This window comes from Choloepus didactylus, chromosome 5 (assembly GCF_015220235.1).
Source record: "Choloepus didactylus isolate mChoDid1 chromosome 5, mChoDid1.pri, whole genome shotgun sequence".
Lineage (NCBI taxonomy): Eukaryota > Metazoa > Chordata > Mammalia > Pilosa > Megalonychidae > Choloepus > Choloepus didactylus.
This window is the reverse complement of record NC_051311.1, coordinates 143109816-143131260: the sequence shown is the minus strand read 5'-3', so window position 1 is coordinate 143131260 and position 21445 is coordinate 143109816. Positions and strand designations below refer to the sequence as shown.

Sequence of the window (21445 nt, the reverse complement as noted above, 5' to 3'; positions counted from 1 at the left end):
TCCCCTTTATAAAAGCCAGTCCACTTCTGGTATTTTGTGTAATGGCAGCTTTAGCAAACTGGAAGAGTGGTATGGTGAAGGTATACTTGTTGATGCCATAGCTTGAACACTTTTATGGCCTTAAGACTGTAACTTTGTAACCAAATAAACCCCCTTTATAAAAGCCAATCCATTTCTGGTGTTTTGCATAATGGCAGTATTAGCAAACTGGAAGAGTCATATATATGTTACCATATAAAGACAAAGAATGTCTTTAAGAGAGTGAGAAATAGAGAAATGAAGAGGTAGAAGGATTGGGCTCTCGGGTGCTCCAGAGGTCAGGGAGTAGAGGAGGTACCTTGCAGAAATTAAAAAGGGGCAACATTTTTTTATATTCAAATTAAACTTGTTATTTTGAGATAATTATAGATTCATAAGCAGTTGTAAGAAAAAATCCAGAGAGATAACATATTCCTTTTACCCAGTTATCCCCAATGGTAACAGCTTGCAAAACCACAGTGAAATGTCACAACCAGGATATTTAGATTGATACAGATATTTTTACAAATACTGACAAGATAACAGAACATTTTCATCACCATAAGGAACTCTCATGTTGCCCTTGTATAGCCACATCCACTTCCCTATCACCCTACCCCTGTCCTTAACCCTGGTAACCACTAATCTATTCTGTTTCCATAATCTGTCATGTCAAAAATTTTATATAAATGGAATCACACTTTATGTAACCATTGGGATTGCCTTTTCTATTCAGCATAATTCTCTGGAGATTCAACCAAGTTATTGTGTGTATCAATAGTTGGTTCCTTTTTGTTACTGAGTAATGTTCCATGGAATGGATATACTACAGGTTAACCATTCACCCACTGGAAAAACATCTGGGTTATTTTCAGTTCTTGGCTATTATGAATAAAAGTATAAACATCTGTACACAGAAAAAAAAAGGGGGGGCAACAAGTGAGATAAAAGGAAAGTAATAGAGTGTTATTCGAAAGGAATTGAAAAAAAAGTGTTTCTAGAAGAATGGAGTGATTAGCTATATCAAATGCTGCCGTTACATCATAAAAGATGAATATATGTGGGCACAAGCACCATTTGGGGACATAGCCAAGGACAGAAATCAATAGGCTAACCAAAACGGAAGTGACTGTCTGCTTACATTCTGTATCAGCCCAGTTCAAAAGGAGTCTCAAGGAGAGAAAATAGGAATTGCTCAACACCTGAGGTCTTTCTTCTATCTCACGCAGGCAGAAGAGAAAAACTTCATGGGCCTGCCTAGAGAACATACTATACACCCACTGTTCCAGTTTGCTAAAGATGTCATTACAAAAAATACCAGAAATGGACTGGGTTTTATAAAAGGGGTTTATTAGGTTACAAATTTACAGTTCTAAGGCCATAAAAGAGTCCAAACTAAGGCATCAACAAGAGGATACCTTCACTGAAGAAAGGCCAATGGCATCTGGGACACATCTGTCAGCTGGGGAAGTATCTGGCTGGCATCTGCTGGTCCTTAGATCCCGGGCTGCATTTCACAATGGAATTATCCAAAATGTCTCTAGGCTTCTGTCTCTCTTAGCTTCTCTCAACTCTCTACTTGGTTCTCCCGGGGTGTTTCTCTCTAAGCATCTAGGGGTCCTCTCTTAGCTTCTCTGGGGAAAACTCTGGGCTTTATCTCTTAGCTTAGCATCTCCAAACATCCTTCTGGCTGCACCTCCAAGCATCTCAGTCTGTGTTGACTCTTAGCTTCTCCCAGAGGCAAACTCTGAATTACATAACTTAGCTTCTCCCCAAAATGTCTCTCTCAGCTTCTCTGAGCTCCTTCGCCCTGTAAGCTCTCTTAAAGGACTACAGTGAACTAATCACTGGATGGGTGGGGTCACATCTCCATGGAAACAACCTAATCAAAAGTTCCCATCTTAATGAAAAAAACTAAGTCTGCCCCCACAAGATTGCATTAAAGTACATGGCTTTTGTGGGGACATAAGAGATTCAAACCAGCACACCCATGTAAGGGTGAAAGAAAAAATTCTTTCCATCATTACATATTGAATGATACATAAAAAAGGAAAATGTTTAGATAAGAGATTTTATCCTTCAAAATTGAAGTTCAAATTTACACAGAAGTAAGTTTATCAGATAAAAATGGCTATGTGAAAAAGCCTTCACCACCATTGTTAATGAACAAATTTCAGCTGCAAGCTGAAAATTGCTGAGGCTTTCTCCACTGAGCCACTCAGGTTGAGAGAGAGAAAAAGGGACAGAAAGCCCCCTTTCAGGGTCAGTCCATGGCCCCCAGTTTCACTCGTTGGCCAGAGATAGCACCAGTCCTCTGGGCTCCCCGTCCCAAGACAGAAAAGTCCCCTGGCTCTCCAAGGTGAGTCACAAAAAGCCTCTGTCTGATGTTGGGGATTTGCAGCTTGCATTAATCAGTCCACATTTGCCAATTAAAACCCCAGGTGGAGCTGGACTGAGGTATAATTGCTTGTTCAGAGAGTGCTGCTCTCTATCACAGCGAGGCTTTGCAGTTGGGGTTGCCATGGGTGAGGGGGCTCCCGGCTCCGGTCCACAGTTTCTACTCACAGATTCCACGTTGTGATCTCAGGCACTCCTCCCAGTCCAGGTTGGTGCATGGTGTGTGGACAGCCATGCTTGTTCCCCAGCAGTTATTCCAGATCATTTACTAGTTGTTCCTGGTTGTTTATTAGTTGCTCCTGGGGGACTAACTAACTTCCACTCCTCTCTATGCCACCATCTTCTTTCGTCTCCTATAAACTTAATTTTTACCTAATCACTTAAGTACTTCAAACCAACCCTATACCAATTATCATACTAGAGCAAAATGGAAAGAAATGCATAGCAAAAATTTTACAAATTCTGTGACATCAAATTTTTGTATATTGGTCCTCCCTTCTCCTGATCTCAGGTCACATCATGTACTACTGCAGACAATAATTTATTGAAATATAAGGACTTACATCTTTATGGGTTTAAAGAACAACAGAAAAACCAACCATTTGAGCTGATGGTCACTCATCACCACGTGTTTCCCAATTCCGCCAAAGCCTTCAAAGGCAAAAACCACAGTGTCATTTGTGGAAAGACTGGATATTATTCATTTTCTTTTCTAAGAAATCAGCAGATTTTTTAAATGAATTTTTAAATGAACTTAGGCTGCAGGTCAACAGATTTCAAAGGAGACTTCCCCTCCTTATGGGCTTCAAACAGATCTAATAGCGTATCTGAATGACTTCACTTAAGGTTTCTGGATATCCTTGTTTGTCTACAACAGGCTTAATAAGGATCCTTCAGCTCAGATGAAGCAATACATCTACAAAACAATTTCTCTTTGAACACAGTAGTGGTGTTCCTAAATAAGCTTGTATATATTGGGTTTTCTGTCTTTTTTGTTTTTTTTTTTACTTAGCCTTAGTCATTAAATAAACTAACCTCAACATGGTCTGCAAAATAGAGACAGAGAAGCAGTAAAATTATACCAGGAAGGAATTAGGAGGTATTGGTACATAGATACTCCTTCAATCATAGGCTGAAATTTGCTTTGACCTTTGCTTAGGATTTGTTGGAAGTTTATGTCATAGACGATGCTCATTCTTTGCATGACATTCCTCACTGGAATCCTTAAAAATTCTTGTCACTCTTTTCTGGAAGATATTCACAAGACTTTACACACGTTGTGTTTCTATGAAAAAAAAAAAAAGAGCAAACATCCGTCCTAAGGTATTGATAACTCCATAAGCCATCAAACCATCACATGATCATATAACATTACAGCATGTCTTCTACACCAAAAACAAAACAAAAAAAAAAAAAAAAAAAAACAAAGCAAAAACACTGAGAGGGCACGCATACACCCGAAGTTTAATTCCAGACATACTTTCTTACTTGATGCTGGGTCAGGTGGGGCATGCCCTACCTTTCTGCAGAACTTTTTTCCTTAGGTTTCCCTTTAAGAACGCCTGTCCAGGTTCCCGGAGTTGCAGGAACGGGAGTAAGAACGAAGGGTGCAGAGAAAAGCGACCCGTATCTTCACAACTCCCTCTTGTCTTCTTGCTTGAACCTACTCCAGGTCCCAAACAAAAAGAGAGTCCCACCGGCCGGCACGACCAGCTCCACAGAGTTGGAGCGATTCCTCTAGAAAGCTTCCCTGCACCACTTCTCTTTCACCTCAGGTGACAAGCAGGGGCAAGGCAACAACCCCTTAGAGAAGACCAGGCAGGCGAGCGAGAACAACGGCAAACCGGCTGCTCACAAAGATGAGGAAAAGCAGGAGGAGGCAGTGACTGGGATGTAGCAGTAAACGAACAGCAGTGGCGGAAGGGACACCTCTCGGCTGTAGCTAACTGCAAGCCACCTTCTCCTATTATAGCGCTTTACAACGAATGCAACTGCGCAGGTCCGACGGTGCCGCCGCAATGCCTTCCGGGGCTTGTAGTCCAGAGTGGCGCGGCAGGGAGGGAGACGCACAATTTCTGAGTCTACCGTTGTTGCAATCAGATAGCTACTGGGGCGGACTGGAACGGACCATTCCCTAGTCTTCATTGCTGAGAGAGAGTTACTACAATTCCCTTTTCTGTCCTTGGACCAGCTCCTCAGACCCAGAATCCAGAGAAACCCGCCTTCAGTTCGGCCCATCCAAGCCGCTCTCTCGCTGTCCAATCCCTTCGCGCTAGGGGGAAGAAGGGCCGGCTTTCCACTGAGCGGGGCTCGCGTTGAGCGGCGCGCGGGGCGGGGTTTTCAAGGGTTTTCCGTCGGCTTTGTCGCGGGGCGGCGCGGGGCGGCGCGCTCGAGGCTTCTTCGCCGCCCGCGGGGCGGGGCTTGCGCGGGTGTTTTCCCGGCGTGCGCGCGAGCTGGGCGCTTCAGATATTCGTAGTCACGGCTGGTGGGTTCTTCTATTTGTGGCCGGGAGGTTCGTGAGGGCCGGGTCCATGGACCCAGCGGCTGTGGCGAGGGTGGGTGCGGTAGCGAGCGCCAGCGTGTGCGCCCTGGTGGCGGGAGTGGTGCTGGCCCAGTACATATTTACCTCCAAGAGGAAGACGGGGCGGAAGACCAAGATCATCGAGATGGTGAGTGCGGGGCGTTCATGAGGGGGCGGCGGGCATGGGGCCGGCCGCCCAGACTAGCTTTCTGGCATTCGCCTTCCCGCTCCCGGTCGCTGCTAGAATGCGAGAGGGGCCTCTGATGTCGCCCGTCGGGCTGCGTTCCCTGTGGATGAGGGTTACTTAGTCGCCCCTCGTGCGGCGAGCCCGCGGCATCAGTGATCTGGTTTGAACTCCTGACGGCGACACTCGGGTGCCAGTTGCTTTTGTTGTGTTGTTAGGTCTCCATTTCAAACAACAACGTTGCAAGTAGTTGATTAGGAGACCTGCTACCACTTACAGCAAAACAGTTTCTCAAGTGATAACTGCAGGTGCTGAGCAGCACGCCCCCCACCTCACCCCCCCACGCTCACGTCAAACCTTTGCAACTAATCCAGTTCCCACACGGGTTTTTTTTTTGTTTTTTGTTTTTGTTTTTTACCGTGGATTAGGATGTTAGATTATTAAAATATGCCATTTTTTTTTCAGTGGTTAAAAGAATGCCAGCCAACACAGTGGGAGTTCAGAATAATTTATGTATTTGAATATTATTTCCTTCTTGTCTTAAACTGCTAAGAAGTATACTTGTGTTCATTTTCTACCAAAGTACATTTTTCAGAAGACATTTATACCCATTATGTTGAAAGAATGAGTCTCGAGTGTTCTGTCAGTTTTGAGGGATATCTTAAGTAGTTTATTGTTCTAAAGGTTGGAGATGTTTAGTTTTTAGTTTTGTTTTTTTAATTAAATCGGACTCAGTAAGACAGCACTCACTGACTTGCATTCTAATTTATTACTGGAGTGAGAAAAGAGAATTACATTTAGTGCTTAATCCTGGCTATCCTCCTAATAGTGTGCGAAACGTGAACATCTGCTAAAAACTATTTATGACTGAAATAAGGTGACAATCCACCACTTTATTAAATAGTCATTTTAGGTTATACTACTTAGTATATTTCAGCCTCAGTCATATGTTCAAACTTATCAAAAAGACTATTTGTCTTGTTGCTCTAGGTTGCTGTTGGCTCTAGGTTGAATACAGAAATTTTTTTTTAATCGTTAAAAGCCCGAAAAGATTAATTACCCCTCACATAACTCATTCCAAAAATACTCCTAGGTTTGAATTAATCATTGCTAGCATTAAGTTATCCTTGGGTTATTATGACTTTTTTTTCCACCTTTATACTCACGGCAGCAAATGTTTTTGTCTAGAAATTTCTTTTTGTTTATGTTGCTGTTCTGCTTAGGGAGGACTGGTGACTCCCACTTACCTCTTGCCTCAAATTCAAAGTTTATAGTACATATGTGAAAGGAAACTAATTGTCATACCCTCCTATATGTAGTTTGTGAATTGGTCTGTTATATTGCATTTCCTCTAAACTAAGGAGAGTTACAAATCAGTTTTTTGTGAGGCGTGCAATTAGGTGAATGAACCTTGAGGACATTATGTTGAGTGAAATAAGCCATAAATGAAAGCACAAATATTGTAAGTCCTCACTAATATAAACTAACTATAATGAGCAAATGCTGAGAATTGAATTCAAGAACATAGGTTATCAGGGGATAGAATGTGGGTAGAGATTGGTCAATCAAGGATGGAGGAGTATAGAATATTCAATAAAACTTATTGTAACTAAGCTCTTATAGCAGTCACATCTATTCCTGAGTTTTAACTGTTATTTAAGAGATGTTTATTTGGTACAAAATTTATATTCTCTGTAACACCTATCTAATTTAACCTGTATAATCAGTTTAAACAACATAATTACATGGAATGTAGAATAGAAAATGAGATCTTGTTATTCTATACAGGTTAATGTAATAGTAGTACCCCAATACATCCCAGAGTATTTTGAGTAGAAAATAATATATATCTATATCTATATCTATATATATATAGATAGATAGATAGATATATAGATACATGTATATATATAAGCAAAGTCCCCTTGATATTCTCATAAGCATTAGAGACTACCAATTTATTAAGTCAAGCCCTTGATCTTGGGGCTTGCCCTTATGAAACTTACTCCTACAAAGGAGTAGCTAAGCCTACTTATAATTATGCCTAAGGGTCACCCCCAGAGAACCTCTGTTGTTGCTCAGATGTGGCCTCTTTCTCTCAGCTAACTCTGCAAATTAATTCACTACCCTGCCCTCTACATGGAACATGACTCCCAGGAGTGTAAGTCTCCTTGGCAACATGGGACATGATTCCCAGGGATAAGTCTGGCCCTGGCCTCATGGACTTGAGAATGCCTTCTTGTCCAAAAGGAGGAAAAGAAATGAAATAAAATCAAGTTTCAGTGGCTAAGAGATTTCAGATGGTCATTCTGGAGGTTATCCTTATGCATTATATAGATATTTGTTTTTAGTCTCTAGTGTATTAGAATAGCTAAAAGGAAATACCTGAATCTGTTGAACTGAAATCCAGTAGACTTGATTCTTGATGATTGTTTAACTATATAGTTTTATCGTATGACTGTGTGATTGTGAAAACTTGTGACTGACACTCCCTGAATCCAATTTATGGGAAGATGAGTAATAAAATAAAGACAAAATATTTATGTAAATAATAGAGGAGGATAGGGGTGTGGAATGTTTTGGGTGTTGTTTTTTATTTTATTTGTTTTTTGTACTTTGAAGTAATAAAAATGTTCTAAAATCGTGGTGATGAATGAACTATATGATGATACTGTGAGCCATTGATTTTATTCTTTGGATGGATTATATGGTGTGTGAATATATCTCAAGAAATTTGCATTAAAAAGAAAAGATGTGATGAAAGAGGCAGGCTGAAATGGTCCAAAGCTAACCAAATAAAATTGTAAAAGGATTAAAAAAAATCAATGTTTTCACAAAATCCCACAATAATAGCATCATAGGAACATTTTGGGCATTCTTATGAAAAAAAATGAAGGCCCTTGTTCCAGTTTGCTAATGCTGCCATTATGCAAAATACCGGAAATGGATTGGCTTTTATATAGGGGGTTTATTTGGTTACAAGTTTACAGTCCTAAGGCCATAAAAGTGTCCAGACTAAGGCATCAACAAGAGGATACCTTCACTGAAGAATAGCCAATGGCATCCGGAAAACCTGTTAGCTGGGAAGACACGTGGCTAGTGTCTGCTGATTCTTTGCTCCAGGGTCTGGTTTCAAAATGGCTTTCTCCAAAATGTCTCTGGGCTTGTGTCTCTTAGCTTCTCTGAAGTAAACTCTGGGCTAGTGTCTCCAGGTATCAGCGTCAGTGTCAGCTCTTAGCTTCTCTCAAAATGTCCCTCTCTTGGGGCATTTTTTCCTCCTTGCTCTCTGTATGAGCTCTCTTTAAAGGACTCCAGTGATTTAAATGAAGACCCACCCTAAATGGGCGTGGTCCACACCTCCATGGAAATAATTCAGTCAGAGTTATCACCTACAGTTGGGTGAGTCACATCTCCATGGAAACACTCAATCAAAAATTGCCACCCTAAGATTGGTTTAAAAGATCATGGCTCTTTTTGGGAGACATAATGTATCCAAACCGGCACAGCTCATCAGAAAGACCTTTTATGGAAATCAATCAGTCTATACATAGTTATATTCAGATTATAATATATGTCCAGTCTGCTAGTAACTTTTAAATGGAAATAGTGGAAAATATGTTACATTTTTTTCCTTTTGTAATTTTAATAAGTTGCTTCTTCAAATGGGAGAAGCATTTTATATTGGGAGTCAATAAACCTGGATTCAAATCCTCATTCTGTCTCTTTGTAATATTCATGCCCACCTCCACCTTAGAGAATCTCTGCAAATCCATGAATGTCCAGTGGGCATGGCTCATGCTGGTCACAACTAGTGGAACCAGAAGTGGCTGCCTGACCTTGGTGGGCTATCCATAGCTATTCAGGAACACATATGACTTTTGGGACTTGGCTCAAAATGATGCACTCTTTCAAGAGTATTTTATTGAGTCACAGGGGAGTTGCTAGTGGGCTGTGGATGCTAGAGCTGAAATGCTGAATGGAGCAGCAAGATAAACAGTGAGGAAACAAGCTGCGGTTGTTCAGAGCAGCAGAGATAAGAGGAGCAGTTTTGTGGAGTTGCCATTTCTGTCCTTCAAAGCCTAATTATTCACCCTCTTGTGTGTTCCGTAATCATATAACACTACCCCCACCTCTTAATGGAGTTAGTTTAGGTAGATTTCTCTTCCTTGCATCCAATATCTAAGATTACTAATTTATTATATATCATAGTCAATTGACTTTATTTTTAAATAAACTTTTAATTTTAAAACAGTGCTAGATTTACAAAAAATTTGTGTGGATAGTACAGTGAGTTCCTATATATGCCACATCTATTTCCCCTATTTTTTTTTTAATCTTCATTTTATTGAGATATATTCACATACCACGCAGTCATACAAAACAAATCGTACTTTCGATTGTTTACAGTACCATTACATAGTGGTACATTCATCACCCAAATCAATCCCTGACACCTTCATTAGCACACACACAAAAATAACAAGAATAATAATTAGAGTGAAAAAGAGCAATTGAAGTAAAAAAGAACACTGGGTACCTTTGTCTGTTTGTTTCCTTCCCCTATTTTTCTACTCATCCATCCATAAACTAGACAAAGTGGAGTGTGGTCCTATTGGCTTTCCCAATCCCATTGTCACCCCTCATAAGCTACATTTTTATACAACTGTCTTCGAGATTCATGGGTTCTGGGTTGTAGTTTGATAGTTTCAGGTATCCACCACCAGCTACCCCAATTCTTTAGAACCTAAAAAGGGTTGTCTAAAGTGTGCATAAGAGTGCCCACCAGAGTGACCTCTCGGCTCGTTTTGGAATCTCTCTGCCACTGAAGCTTATTTCATTTCCTTTCACATCCCCCTTTTGGTCAAGAAGATGTTCTCCGTCCCACGATGCCAGGTCTACATTCCTCCCCGGGAGTCATATTGCACGTTGCCAGGGAGATTCACTCCCCTGGGTGTCTGATCCCACGTAGGGGGGAGGGCAGTGATTTCACCTTTCAAGTTGGCTTAGCTAGAGAGACATTCCCCTATTATTAATATCTTACGTTAGTATGGTACATTTGTTACAATTATAGAACCAGTATTGATATATTATTATTAACTAACTAAAGTTCATACTTCATTCAGATTTCCAAGTTTTTGCCTAATGTCCTTTTCTGTCCCATTACATGTCTCCTTAGCTCCTCTTGGCTGTGACAATTTCTCAGACTTCCCCTGCTTTTGATAGCCTTGATATTTTGAGGAGTGCTAGCCAGGTGTTTTGTAGAATATCCAAACAAGTAGATTTTGTCTAATGTTTTTCTTAAGATTAACTGGGGGTATGTGGTTTGGGGAGGAAGACCACAGATAAATTGGCATTCTCCTAACATCTTATAGGGGTACATACCATCAACATGATTTAATGACTGTAGATGTTGACGTTAATCACTTGACTGAGTGTGATGGCTTGACTCTTATTATGACCTGCACAAAAAGCCATGCTGTTTAATTTAGTCTTGTGGGGGCAGACTTCTTAGTCTTTTGATTAGGGTGGAACCTTTTGATTCCATAGAGATGTGACCGTCATTTCCATGGGGGTGTGACCCCACCCATTTCAGGTGAGTCTGTCTTAGATCACTGGAGTCCTTTAAGAGAGCTCACAGAAACAGGGAGCTTAGAGAAGCTAAAACACGTAATCCAGAGTTTGCCCCCAGGAGAAGCTAAGAGCCAACACAGACCGAGTCACTTGGAGACACTGGGCAATGCAGACAGAATGTTGTTTGGAGATACTAAGCTAGGAGATGAAGCCCAAAGTTTGCCCCGGAAAAGCTAAGAAAGGACCCCCAGATGCTTAGAGAGAAACACTCTGGGAGAATAAGCAAAGATGCGCAGGAGCTAAGAGAGAGAGACGCTAAGACAGACAGAAGACCAAGCAAGTATGCACAGGAGCTGAGAGAGAGAAGCTAAGAGAGACAAAAAACCAGAAACATTTTGAAGAAAGCCATTTTGAAACCAGAACCTGGATGGAAGGGCTCGGCAGACACCAGCCATGTGCCTTCCCAGCTAACAGAGGTGTTCCGGATGCCATCGACCTTTCATCAGTGAAGGTATCCTCTCGTTGCTGCCTTATTTTGGACACTTTTATGGCCATAGATCTATAAATTTGTATCCTAATAAATCCCCATTATAAAAGCCAATCCATTTCTGGTAGTTAGCATAACGGCAGCTCTTGCAAACCAGAACACTGAGGTAGCATTTGTTAGGTTTCTCCACTGTAAAATTACTCTTTTTTTCCCCCCACCAGTTCCATGATATACTCTTTGGAAGAAAATCACTATGCTCAGACCACATTTAATGGGTGGGGCATTATGCTCCAAATAAATTATTTGGAATTCTGCATGTGAGATTTGTCTATTTTCCCAAACTTATTTAATTATGCATTCATTTATTTATATCATTATGGACTCATGAACATTTATTTTATGCTTTGGGTTATAACCTAATACTACTTTGTTTTGTTGACGAAGTTGTTCCGGCTTTGGCCATTGAGAGCTCCTTCATTTGACTCCTGTGTCCCTTTGACAATTATAGAACAATAAACTTACCAAACTAAAAATGAGGTATTAGGTGCCAAGCAGATGACACTGTGAAAATGAAGAGTACAGAGACCTGTGAGCTATGGTTCATGCCACATCTGGCCAACAGCTTGTTTTTGTATGGTGCACGAACTAAGAATGGTTTTTACATTTTTAAATGGTTTTTGATTAAAAAAAAAAAAAAAGAATATAATTTCATGACACATGAAAATTACATGAAATTCAAATTTTCATATTTGTAAATGTTTTATTGGCAGACAGCCATGATCATTCATTTACATATTATCTGTAGCTGCTTTCATGCTACAACAGCAGAGTTGAATAATTAATTACATGGAGATCATATGTCACATTCATCATGTCAGACTACTATTCTGCATTACAAATCATAGCGACAGAGTTACAATGCAGATGTATGTATTGCCTGTCTATGCAAAGACATTTTTAAAGATTAAATATGGAAAATCTTATTACAGATTAGCATTGCAGATAAAGATTTGCAGTTGGTTTTGATGATAGGGAACACTAACTTTGACCCCTAATTGCAAAATGTTATTTAAAAAAAAAAAAAAAGAATTCTATGCTTCTCATTAGTAGGCCTGAATTACCAAAAAAAAAAAAAAGTTTATTATATTTTGAATTCATCAAAAAGTTGTGGAAATTTGTCTTCTCTCTTGTTATATAAATACCTATACAATATCCTCAAGCTTGCCTCTTTTTTTTTTTGTTTTTGTTTTTTGTTTTCCTTTTTTTTTTTTTTCAATTTGATTGAGAGAGATTCACATATCATGCAGCCATACAAAGCGTACAATCAGTTGTTCACAGTACCACCATATAGTTGTGCGTCCATCACCAAAATTAATTTTTGGACATTTTCATTACCACACGCACAAAAGTAATAAGAATAAAAAAGAACACTGGGTACTTTTTTTTTTTTTTGCCCCCATTTTTCTACTCATCCATCCATATGCTAGGCAAAGGGGAGTGTGATACACAAGGCTTTCCCAATCACATTGTCACCCCTCATAAGCTACATTTTTATACAATTGTCTTCAAGATTCAAGGGTTCTGGTTTGTAGTTTGATAGTTTCAGGTATTTACTGCTAGCTATTCCAATTCATTAGAACTTAAAAAGGGTTATCTATATTGTGCGTAAGAGTGCCCACCAGAGTGATCTCCCAGCTCCTTTTGGAATCTCTCTGCCACTGAAGCTTATTTCATTTCCTTTCACATCCCCCTTTTGGTCAAGATGTTCTCCATCCCACAATGCCAGGTCCAGATTCCTCCCTGGGAATCATATTCCACATTGCCAGGGATATTTACACCCCTGGATGTCAGATCTCACGTAGTGGGGAGGGCAGTGATTTCATCTGCCAAGTTGGCTTACCTAGAGAGAGAGGGCCACATCTAAGCAACAAAGAGGCATTCAGGAGGAGACACGTGGGCACAGTTATTAGCAAGCCTAGTGTCTTCTTTGCAGTAACAGTCTTCCCAAGGGCAAGTCCCATGATTGAGGACTCAGCCTATCAGACCCAGTCCCCAATGTCTGTGAACACATCAACAAGCTTGCCTCTTGATCTGCCTTGCAAGGCCTGAAATATTTAATGGCCTGCCCTTTACAGCAAAAGTTTGCCAACTCCTTCGTTAGAATATAAATTCCTGCCTAAAATGTTATGATGTGGTTGGGGAAAGCAGAATGTACAACAAACAATTTATTTGCATAAGCATACTAGCCCAAAATCTTAGCCTGTGAATCAAAGTGTGAATTCTATTTTAACTACATTTTATTTGTTACAAAATAAAATATGTGTGGTTAAAGTTAGGTAGAAGTGTCATAGAGAAGACTCATTGGATAGTCAGTTTTTTGTTGTTTTTTTTTTTTTTTAATTTTATTTTGAAATAAATTCAGACTTACAGGAATAGTTGCAGAAACAATACAAACCCCATACACAAAACTCCAGCATACCCCGACCCCCCTCCCCTGATGCCCCAATTCACCAGCGTTAACATCCTGTCACACCATTTCTTTCTTTCCCTTCCTCCCTCCCTCCCGATCATCCATCATCTATTGCTCTGTCTTCTGAACATGAGAGCAAGCTGCACACATCCTTGAACAAACAATATAATTCACATATACATTTCGCATGAACAAGAACATTCTTTTATGCAATCCCATTAAGCGCAGCTAAGAAGTTCAAGAAATTCAGCATTGATACAAAGCTTACATTTTGTATTTCCTTTTTTTTGTCCCATCTGTGTCCCTTTGAGCCTCCTCTCTTCCATCCTCAGATCCCATCCAGGATCATCCTTGGCATTTAATTGTCATTATCTATTTAGACTGTCTTTTTTTTTTTTTTTTTTTTTCATTTCTGGAAACATATATACAGCCTAAATCTTCCCATTCCAACCCCTCCCTAGCATTCCATTAGTGGTATTAATCACATTTAGAATGTTGCAATGCTATCACCTTCCCACCATCCATTACTAGAAATTTCTCTCCACCCCAAACAGAAACCCTACACTCATTTCTTAACTCCCCATTGCCCCTTTCCCCACTTCTCATAACTCATACTCTACTTTTCATCTCTATGGTCATATTCTCTGATGCTTTCTTTGTATTTACTGTGGGGCTTAAATTTAACCTCTTAAATTGATAACAATCTTGTTTTTCTTTGATACCAACTTAACTTCAATAGGACACATAAACTATGTTCCTATACTCCTCTATTCCCCCACCTTTATATAGTTCTTGTCAAAAATTACGTATTTTACATTTAGTCCAAAACCACTGATTTATCATTACAGTTTATGTATTTTAGATCCTGTAGGAAGTAAATAGTGGAGTTACAAATCAAAACTACAGTAGTATTGGTATTTATATTTGCCATGTGATCTTTACTGGAAATCTTTATTTCTTCATGTGGTTTCAGTCAATTGTTTAGTGTTCCTTCCTTTCAGCTTGCTCACTCCCTTTAGCATTTCTTATAGGACTGATCTACTGGTGATGAAGTCCCTCAGCTTTTGATTAGCCGATAATGTTTTCATCTCCCCCTCATTTTTACTTTCCAGTTGTTTGTGAATTTTCTAAGTCTCTGATGGTTATTGACTTTTATTTGTATTCCATTGTGGTCAGAGAATGTGCTTTGAATCAATTCAATTTTTTTTTTTGATTTATTGAGGCTTGTTTTATGTCCCAGCATATGGTCTATTCTGGAGAAAGATCTGTGATCACTAGAGAAGAATGTGTGTCCTGGTGATCTGGGATGTAATGTGCTATATATGTCTGTTAAATTTCTCTATATCTCTCTCTCCTTTGTTTCTGTGTCGGTAGGGCTCCCTTTAGTATCTGAAGTAGGGCAGGTCTTTTATTAGCAGAATCTCTCAGCATTTGTTTGTGAAAAATTTAAGCTCTCCCTCAAATTTGAAGGAGAGTTTTGCTGGATAAAGTATTCTTGGTTGGAAATTTTTCTCTCTCAGCATTTTAAATATGTCATGCCACTGCCTTCTCACCTCCATGGTGGCCACTGAGTAGTCACTACTTAGTCTTATGTTGTTTCCTTTGTATGTGGTGAATTGCTTTTCTCTTGCTGCTTTCAGCACTTCCTCCTTCTCTTCAGTATTTGACAGTGTGATCAGAATATGTCTTGGAGTGGGTTTATTTGGATTTATTCTTTGGAGTTTGCTGGTCATTTATGCTTTGTGTATTTATTTATATTGTTATTTATATTGTTTATACTTTTCCCCAACAATTTCTTTGAATACTCTTTCTGTACCTTTACACTTCTCTTCCCCTTCTGAGACACCAATGAGTCTTATATTTGGACATTTTATTTTATCTATCATATCCCTGAGGTCCATTAGATTTTTTCAATTTTTTCCCCCATTCTTTCTTTTATTTTTTCATTTTCCATTCTGTGGTCCTCAAGGATGCTGAGTCATTGTTCAACTTCCTCTAATCTTGTGTTATGAATATCCAGAGTCTTTTTAATTTGGCCAACAGTTTCTTTTATTTCCATAAGATCTTCCATTTTTTTTATTTACTCTTGCAATTTCTTCTTTATGCTCTTCTAGGGCTTTCTTTATGTCCTTTATATCCTGTGCCATGCTGTCGTTGTTTGTCCTTAGTTCTTTGATAAATTGCACCAAATACTGTGTCTCTTCTGATCTTTTGATTTGGGTGTTTGGGTTTGGATTTGGATTCTCCATATCGTCTGGTTTTATCATATGCTTTAAGATTTTCTGTTGTTTTTGGCCTCTTGGCATTTGCTTTACTTGATAGGGTTCTTTCCAGATATAAAAAATACCGATCTCTAATTTGTCAGATCTACAGCTTGGTGGCATACACTTTAACTAACCAGCAGATGGCTTCTGCAAATCACCTGTTTCCTTCAAGTCAGTTCTCCCCAACTTTGTCTTTGTGGTGTGTGGGGATCTGATTCTTGTGGGGTTCAATTGGTGCACTAACTTAGGGTGTGTTGTTGGTGCTGTCTGCCCTGAATGTGGGGCATGTTTCTGGGTGGTTAGGGAGTTAGGGGAGCTTTAATAATCAAACCTCCCAGGTGTTTCCGGAGATTTAAGGCTGTTGCAAGAGTCTAAGCCTTCATTTCAGTCTTGCCACAGATTGTCTCTGCCGCTGACCCACAAGTCCTTGGTATTGGCGTAGGGTCCCTGGGATTTCCAAGCAGGTCCCCCTTCTCAGCCATGCATGTCCAGGACCTCTGCTGAGGGAAGGTTGTGCCACATCACAAGTGCGTGTCGGCCCACCAGGGAAGCCCTGGGCCACCAGGCCATGCAGGGGCTTTCCCAGCCTGCTGTAAAGATGGTTGAATGGGGCATGTTAATTTCCCCCTTTTCGCACAGCTCCGCCTTCCCAGTTCCAGGACATTTAGCTGTGGGTGCACTAACAGCCACTGTCCACGGCCATTATTGTGGTGTGTGCGCGGTGCTGCAGGAGGCACTCCCCGTCACACTGGGTTTCTTGGCGCGACTCTGGGCTGTGGGTAGGGCCCCAGGCAGGAGCATCCGCCACATGCCGGGGAGATGGCTGCAAGGGGCGCGGTTTCTTTCTGCTTTTGGCCCCCCTCTGCCGCCCTGGCCCCACAATCAGCAGCGAGCTATCCTCCATGCCAGACACCGAGACGTTGGCACAGTCCGCTCCTGCCATGCTTCACTGTGTGGTTCTCACCGTTGTAACCGCAACCACTCCCGGGTTTTTTTGTTTTGGGTTTTTTTTTTTTTTTTAAAGGAACTAGTCCATCTCCAAACACCACCCCATGGTTTCCCCATTCCACAGTGTGGCCGCCAGACTTTCAGCCAACTCACTCACTTATTTCAGAATGCAGACTCCTAGTTTCACCAAATATGCTGTCCCTGTGGATTTAGCAGAACTTGTCCGGCTGGTGCATCGGTGGAACTGGTGTTCTGGGTCACTTTCTGGCTTTTATCTAGTAATTTTCATGGAGGTGTATTTTTGCCCTGTCTCACCTAGCCGCCATCTTAGGTTCTCCCAATCAGAGTTTTATAAGATGTCAGTGCTTCAGTTTGTTCTCTAAATCAGGGCCAGATTATTTGCTTTAAAGATTTAAAAACTCTGGTCATCAGCTCTGTGACAGATTCATGTCAGTGGAACAACAGTTGGAGTTTGGATCAGAATGCCAGTTTTGAAATTTATGATGCGCCTCATACTCATGTCCAGAGCACCCTTTTCCCAAGATCATGCAACCTGGGAAACTTTCATAACATAAAAATTGCTTGGTAAGCCTGGAATCAGGTCTTCATGAGATTCTGAAAGTGCTTGATGAACTGTCCCTGATATCTAAGTACTTTTCTTTAGTGACGGTAAATACTCAGTTTTGTCAGATTTGTCATCTTTTAGCCCGGGATTCTTGGTTAAAACATTCTTTCTTTCAACAGATTACTACATTTTTCACAAAGTTAAATCTTTCTTTTACATTCAGTCATTTCCCTGAGGCTGTCCCCTGTGTCTCTGGTTGTATGTGGCCATAAATTTACAGCCAGCTCAGGGCATTGCTTCTCAAAATTTCCTATTGAACAAACTCCGACAGTACAAGAGAATGAACATTTATACCTGGAAGTATAGTCCCAACAAAGCAGGCTACCACATACACATTTTTTCAGTCTCCTGTTTTAGCTTTAAAATTCACTAAAAATTTTACACTCTAATCTGGGATTATCATATATTTGTTTGAATATTTCTACAACTGTGTCTTCCCCCAAAAAGCTTTTGGTAAAATTGATTCTCTAAGAAAGTGCACCATTTTTATACCTATTTGGGGGTTGCCCCCAGCATATCATTGGGTGTTCCTGAAAAGCCTAGTGGTTAAGATTATGAGCTCTGGAGTCAGACAGACCTGACTTCTATTCCTTGCTTTTCTGTGTCCTAACAGTGTGACTTTGAACAAGTCACTTAACCGCACAGCCTCAGTTTATTTTCCATGTCTGTAAAATAGGGAAAACAAATATCGGTCTTGAATTGAGAGTATCAAATGAACTAAATTATGTAAAACATTCATCTTATCTCACGCATACTTAACTGTTTAATATATAGTAGCTGTAATTATTATACCAAAGCACAAACTGTCAGCGTCTCTTCCATGCCACTGTCATCCTTCTTTTTGGACACTGGTAGGGCATCAGTTTTAACCGCTAGTCTTATTTTACACCAGGAATTGAAATTTCTTTTAATTTAAAAAAAATTTTTTTAACTTTATCAAAAAATTAAAGAACAAACAATAAAAGAATTTTCAAATGAAACCAAGACAAAGGAATAAGAAAAAACTAAAAACCTAAAACAACTACATTGCTTCCAACATGTTCCTACCATACCCCAAGAAAATTAACAAACTATAACCAAAGGAATAAGAAAAATAAATAACCTAAAATAACTACATTGCTTCTAACATGTTCCTACCTACCCCCCAAAAAAATAAACAAAGGAGTAAGTAAAACAAATAACCTAAAATAACTAAATTTCTGCCAACTTGTTCCTACCATACCCCCCAAAAATTAACAAACCATAGTCATTCCTGAACGTTCCCATAATGTTAAGTTTACTCTCCATAGCTTATCTGTTCTCAATAGATTATTTATTATTCCCCCTTCACTATTTGTAGTCTATTACTGGGTCCCCTACATTCTACAATATAAAACATTTATTTTACATTTTTCACAGAGTTCACATTAGTAGTAACATACAATATCTCTCTTTTTGTGCCTGGCTTATTTCACTCAGCATTATGTCTTCACGGTTCATCCATGTTGTTGTATGTTTCACGACCTTGTTCCTTCTTAACTGCCACATAGTATTCCATCGTGTGTATGTACCACATTTTGCTTATCGACTCATCTGTTGAAGGACATTTGGATTGTTTCCATCTTGTGGCAACTGTGAATAACTGCTGTGAACATCAGTGTGCAGATATCTGTGTCACTGCTTTCAGATCTTCCAGGTTGTGCCAGTTTGTATACACTATATCCCCCAGAAAAAGCCATATTCTTTAATGCAGTATTGTGGGGGCAGACGTATTAGTGTTGATTAGATTGGAATTCTTTGATTGTTTGCATGGAGATGTGACTCAGTCACCTGTGAGTGAAATGTTTGATTGGATAAGTTCCATGGAGATGTTACCCCACCCATTAAGGTGGGTTTTTATTGGATCACTGGAGTACTTTAAAAAGAGCCACACAAGCCCAGACTCAGAGAGCAGAGAGCAACTGAGAGTGATGTTTTGGAGAAGAGCTGCAGCTTAGAGAAACATTTTGAAGATGGCCATTGAAAGCTGATGCTTTGGAGAATACCATTTTGAAATGCAGACACCAGCCATGTGCCTTCCCAGCTAACAGAAGTTTTCCGGATGCCAATGACCTTTCTCCAGTGAAGGTACCCAATTGTTGTTGTCTTACCTTGGACGCTTTGTGGCCTCCAGACTGTAACTTTGTAACTAAATAAACCTCCTTTATAAAAGCCAATCAATTTCTAGTATCTTGCTTAACAGCAGCATTAGCAAACCGGAACATGGATATATACCAAGAATTGAAATTGCTGCATCAAAAGATAACTATATCTAGTTTTCTAAGGAACCACCAGACTGTCTTCCAGAGTGGTGGTACCATTACACAATCCCACCAACAATGAATAAGAGTTCCAATTTCTCCTCATCCTCTCCAGCATTTGTAATTTCCTGTTTGTTTAATGGCAGCCAGTCTAATTGGTGTGAGATGATATCTCATTGTGGTCTTGATTTGCATCTCCCTAATAGCTACTGAAGATGAACATTTTTCCATGGGTTTTTTGGCCCTTTGTGTTTCCTCTTCAGAAAAATGTCTTTTCATATCTTTTGCCCATTTTGTAAATGGGCTGTTGTACTATTGTCATTGAGTTGTAGGATTTCTTTATATATATGTAAGATATCAGTCTTTTGTCAGATACATGGCTTCCAAATGTTTTTAACCATCATATTGGCTGCCTTGTCACCTTTTTGACAAATTCCTTTGAGGTAAAGAAGCTTTCAAGTTTGAGGAGTTCCATTTATCTATTTTTTCTTTTATTGCTTGTGCTTTGGGTGTAAGGTCTAAGAAGTGACCTCCTAATACAAGGTTTTGAAGATGTTTCCCTATATTATCTTCTAGGAGTTTTATGGTACTGTCTCTTACATTGAGGCCTTTAATCCATTTTGAGTTAATTTTTGTGTAGGGTGTGAGGTAGGGGTCCTCTTTCATTCTTTTGGATATGGATATCCGGCTCTCCCAGCCCCATTTGTTGAATAGACTGTCATGTCCCAGTTCAGTGGTTTTGGGGGCCTTATCAAAGATCAGTCAACTGTAGATCTAGGGGTCCATCTCTGAATTCCCAATTCTATTCCATGGATCAATATGTCTATCTTTGTGCCAGTACCATGCTGTTTTGACTACTGTGGCTTTATAATAAGCTTCAAAGTCAGGGAGTGTAAGTCCTCCCACTTTGTTTTGTTTTGTTTTTTTTTAGAATGTTTTTAGCATTTCAAGGCATCTTTCCCTTCCAAATAAATTTGATAAACTAACCCACCTCCAAACACCAATCCCAGGTTTCTCCCCACCACAATGTGGCTCACCTTCTGTTTCCCCTGCACCCGCTAACACTCACTCGATTCCAAATGCAGACTCTTGGTTTCACCGAGTGCACAGTCACTGTGGATGTAGCAGACCTTTTCCAGCCAGTAGAACCCTGGAACTGCTGTAGTGGAGCACTTTCTGTCTTTAATCTAGTGTTCTTCGTGGAGAAGTATTTTGTTCTTTCTCTCCTAATCCACCATCTTGGATTCTCCCTGAGGTAAGACTTTGAGGTGGCCAACACTACTAGTATTTACTAATGTTTGAGGTATTCTTGGGACCTTTCTTCTCCCCTTTTTGGATAAAGAGACGGTATGTCCAAGCCCTCTTTGCACTTTGGCAAGGCTTTGAATCTGAAACAGCAAGATCCCTGGTTTAACTTTGTTACCTAAGTCTAACATTTTGATTTTTAACTTTTTAAAAATTGTCACTCTTCTTTTGTTTGCTTAAAGAGATTCACAGATATCTCTGGTTGCATTTTATTTCTTATTTAAATATATATCACTACTCTTTTTCCTAAAAGAATATTATTCCACAGTTATTCTTGCTGAGAGTCAATATTTAGCATTCTAACTATAGAAAATTGCTCAATCTTTCCATCATCTACACTTAGAAAGTTAGATATGTTTTATCTGCAATGTGAAGA

At 39.8% G+C, this 21445-nt stretch overlaps 1 protein-coding gene and 1 long non-coding RNA gene across 2 annotated transcripts in view; one reads left to right on the top strand and one right to left on the bottom strand.

Moving 5' to 3' along the window:
• Window positions 1-4373, bottom strand: part of LOC119534571 — a 42615-nt gene extending 38242 nt beyond the window's left edge. The window contains exons 1-2 of the long non-coding RNA XR_005217059.1: window positions 3935-4373; window positions 3451-3700 (exon numbers count right to left, since the gene is read on the bottom strand). This is a non-coding gene — a long non-coding RNA (uncharacterized LOC119534571). The remainder of the gene's footprint in view (window positions 1-3450; window positions 3701-3934) is intronic.
• A 503-nt stretch (window positions 4374-4876) lies between these two features.
• The window catches only part of NT5C3A (5'-nucleotidase, cytosolic IIIA), a 76690-nt gene continuing 60121 nt past the window's right edge, over window positions 4877-21445 (top strand). The window contains exon 1 of the mRNA XM_037837035.1: window positions 4877-5084. Coding sequence (XP_037692963.1) covers window positions 4947-5084 — 138 coding nt within the window. The 5' untranslated portion in view covers window positions 4877-4946. The remainder of the gene's footprint in view (window positions 5085-21445) is intronic.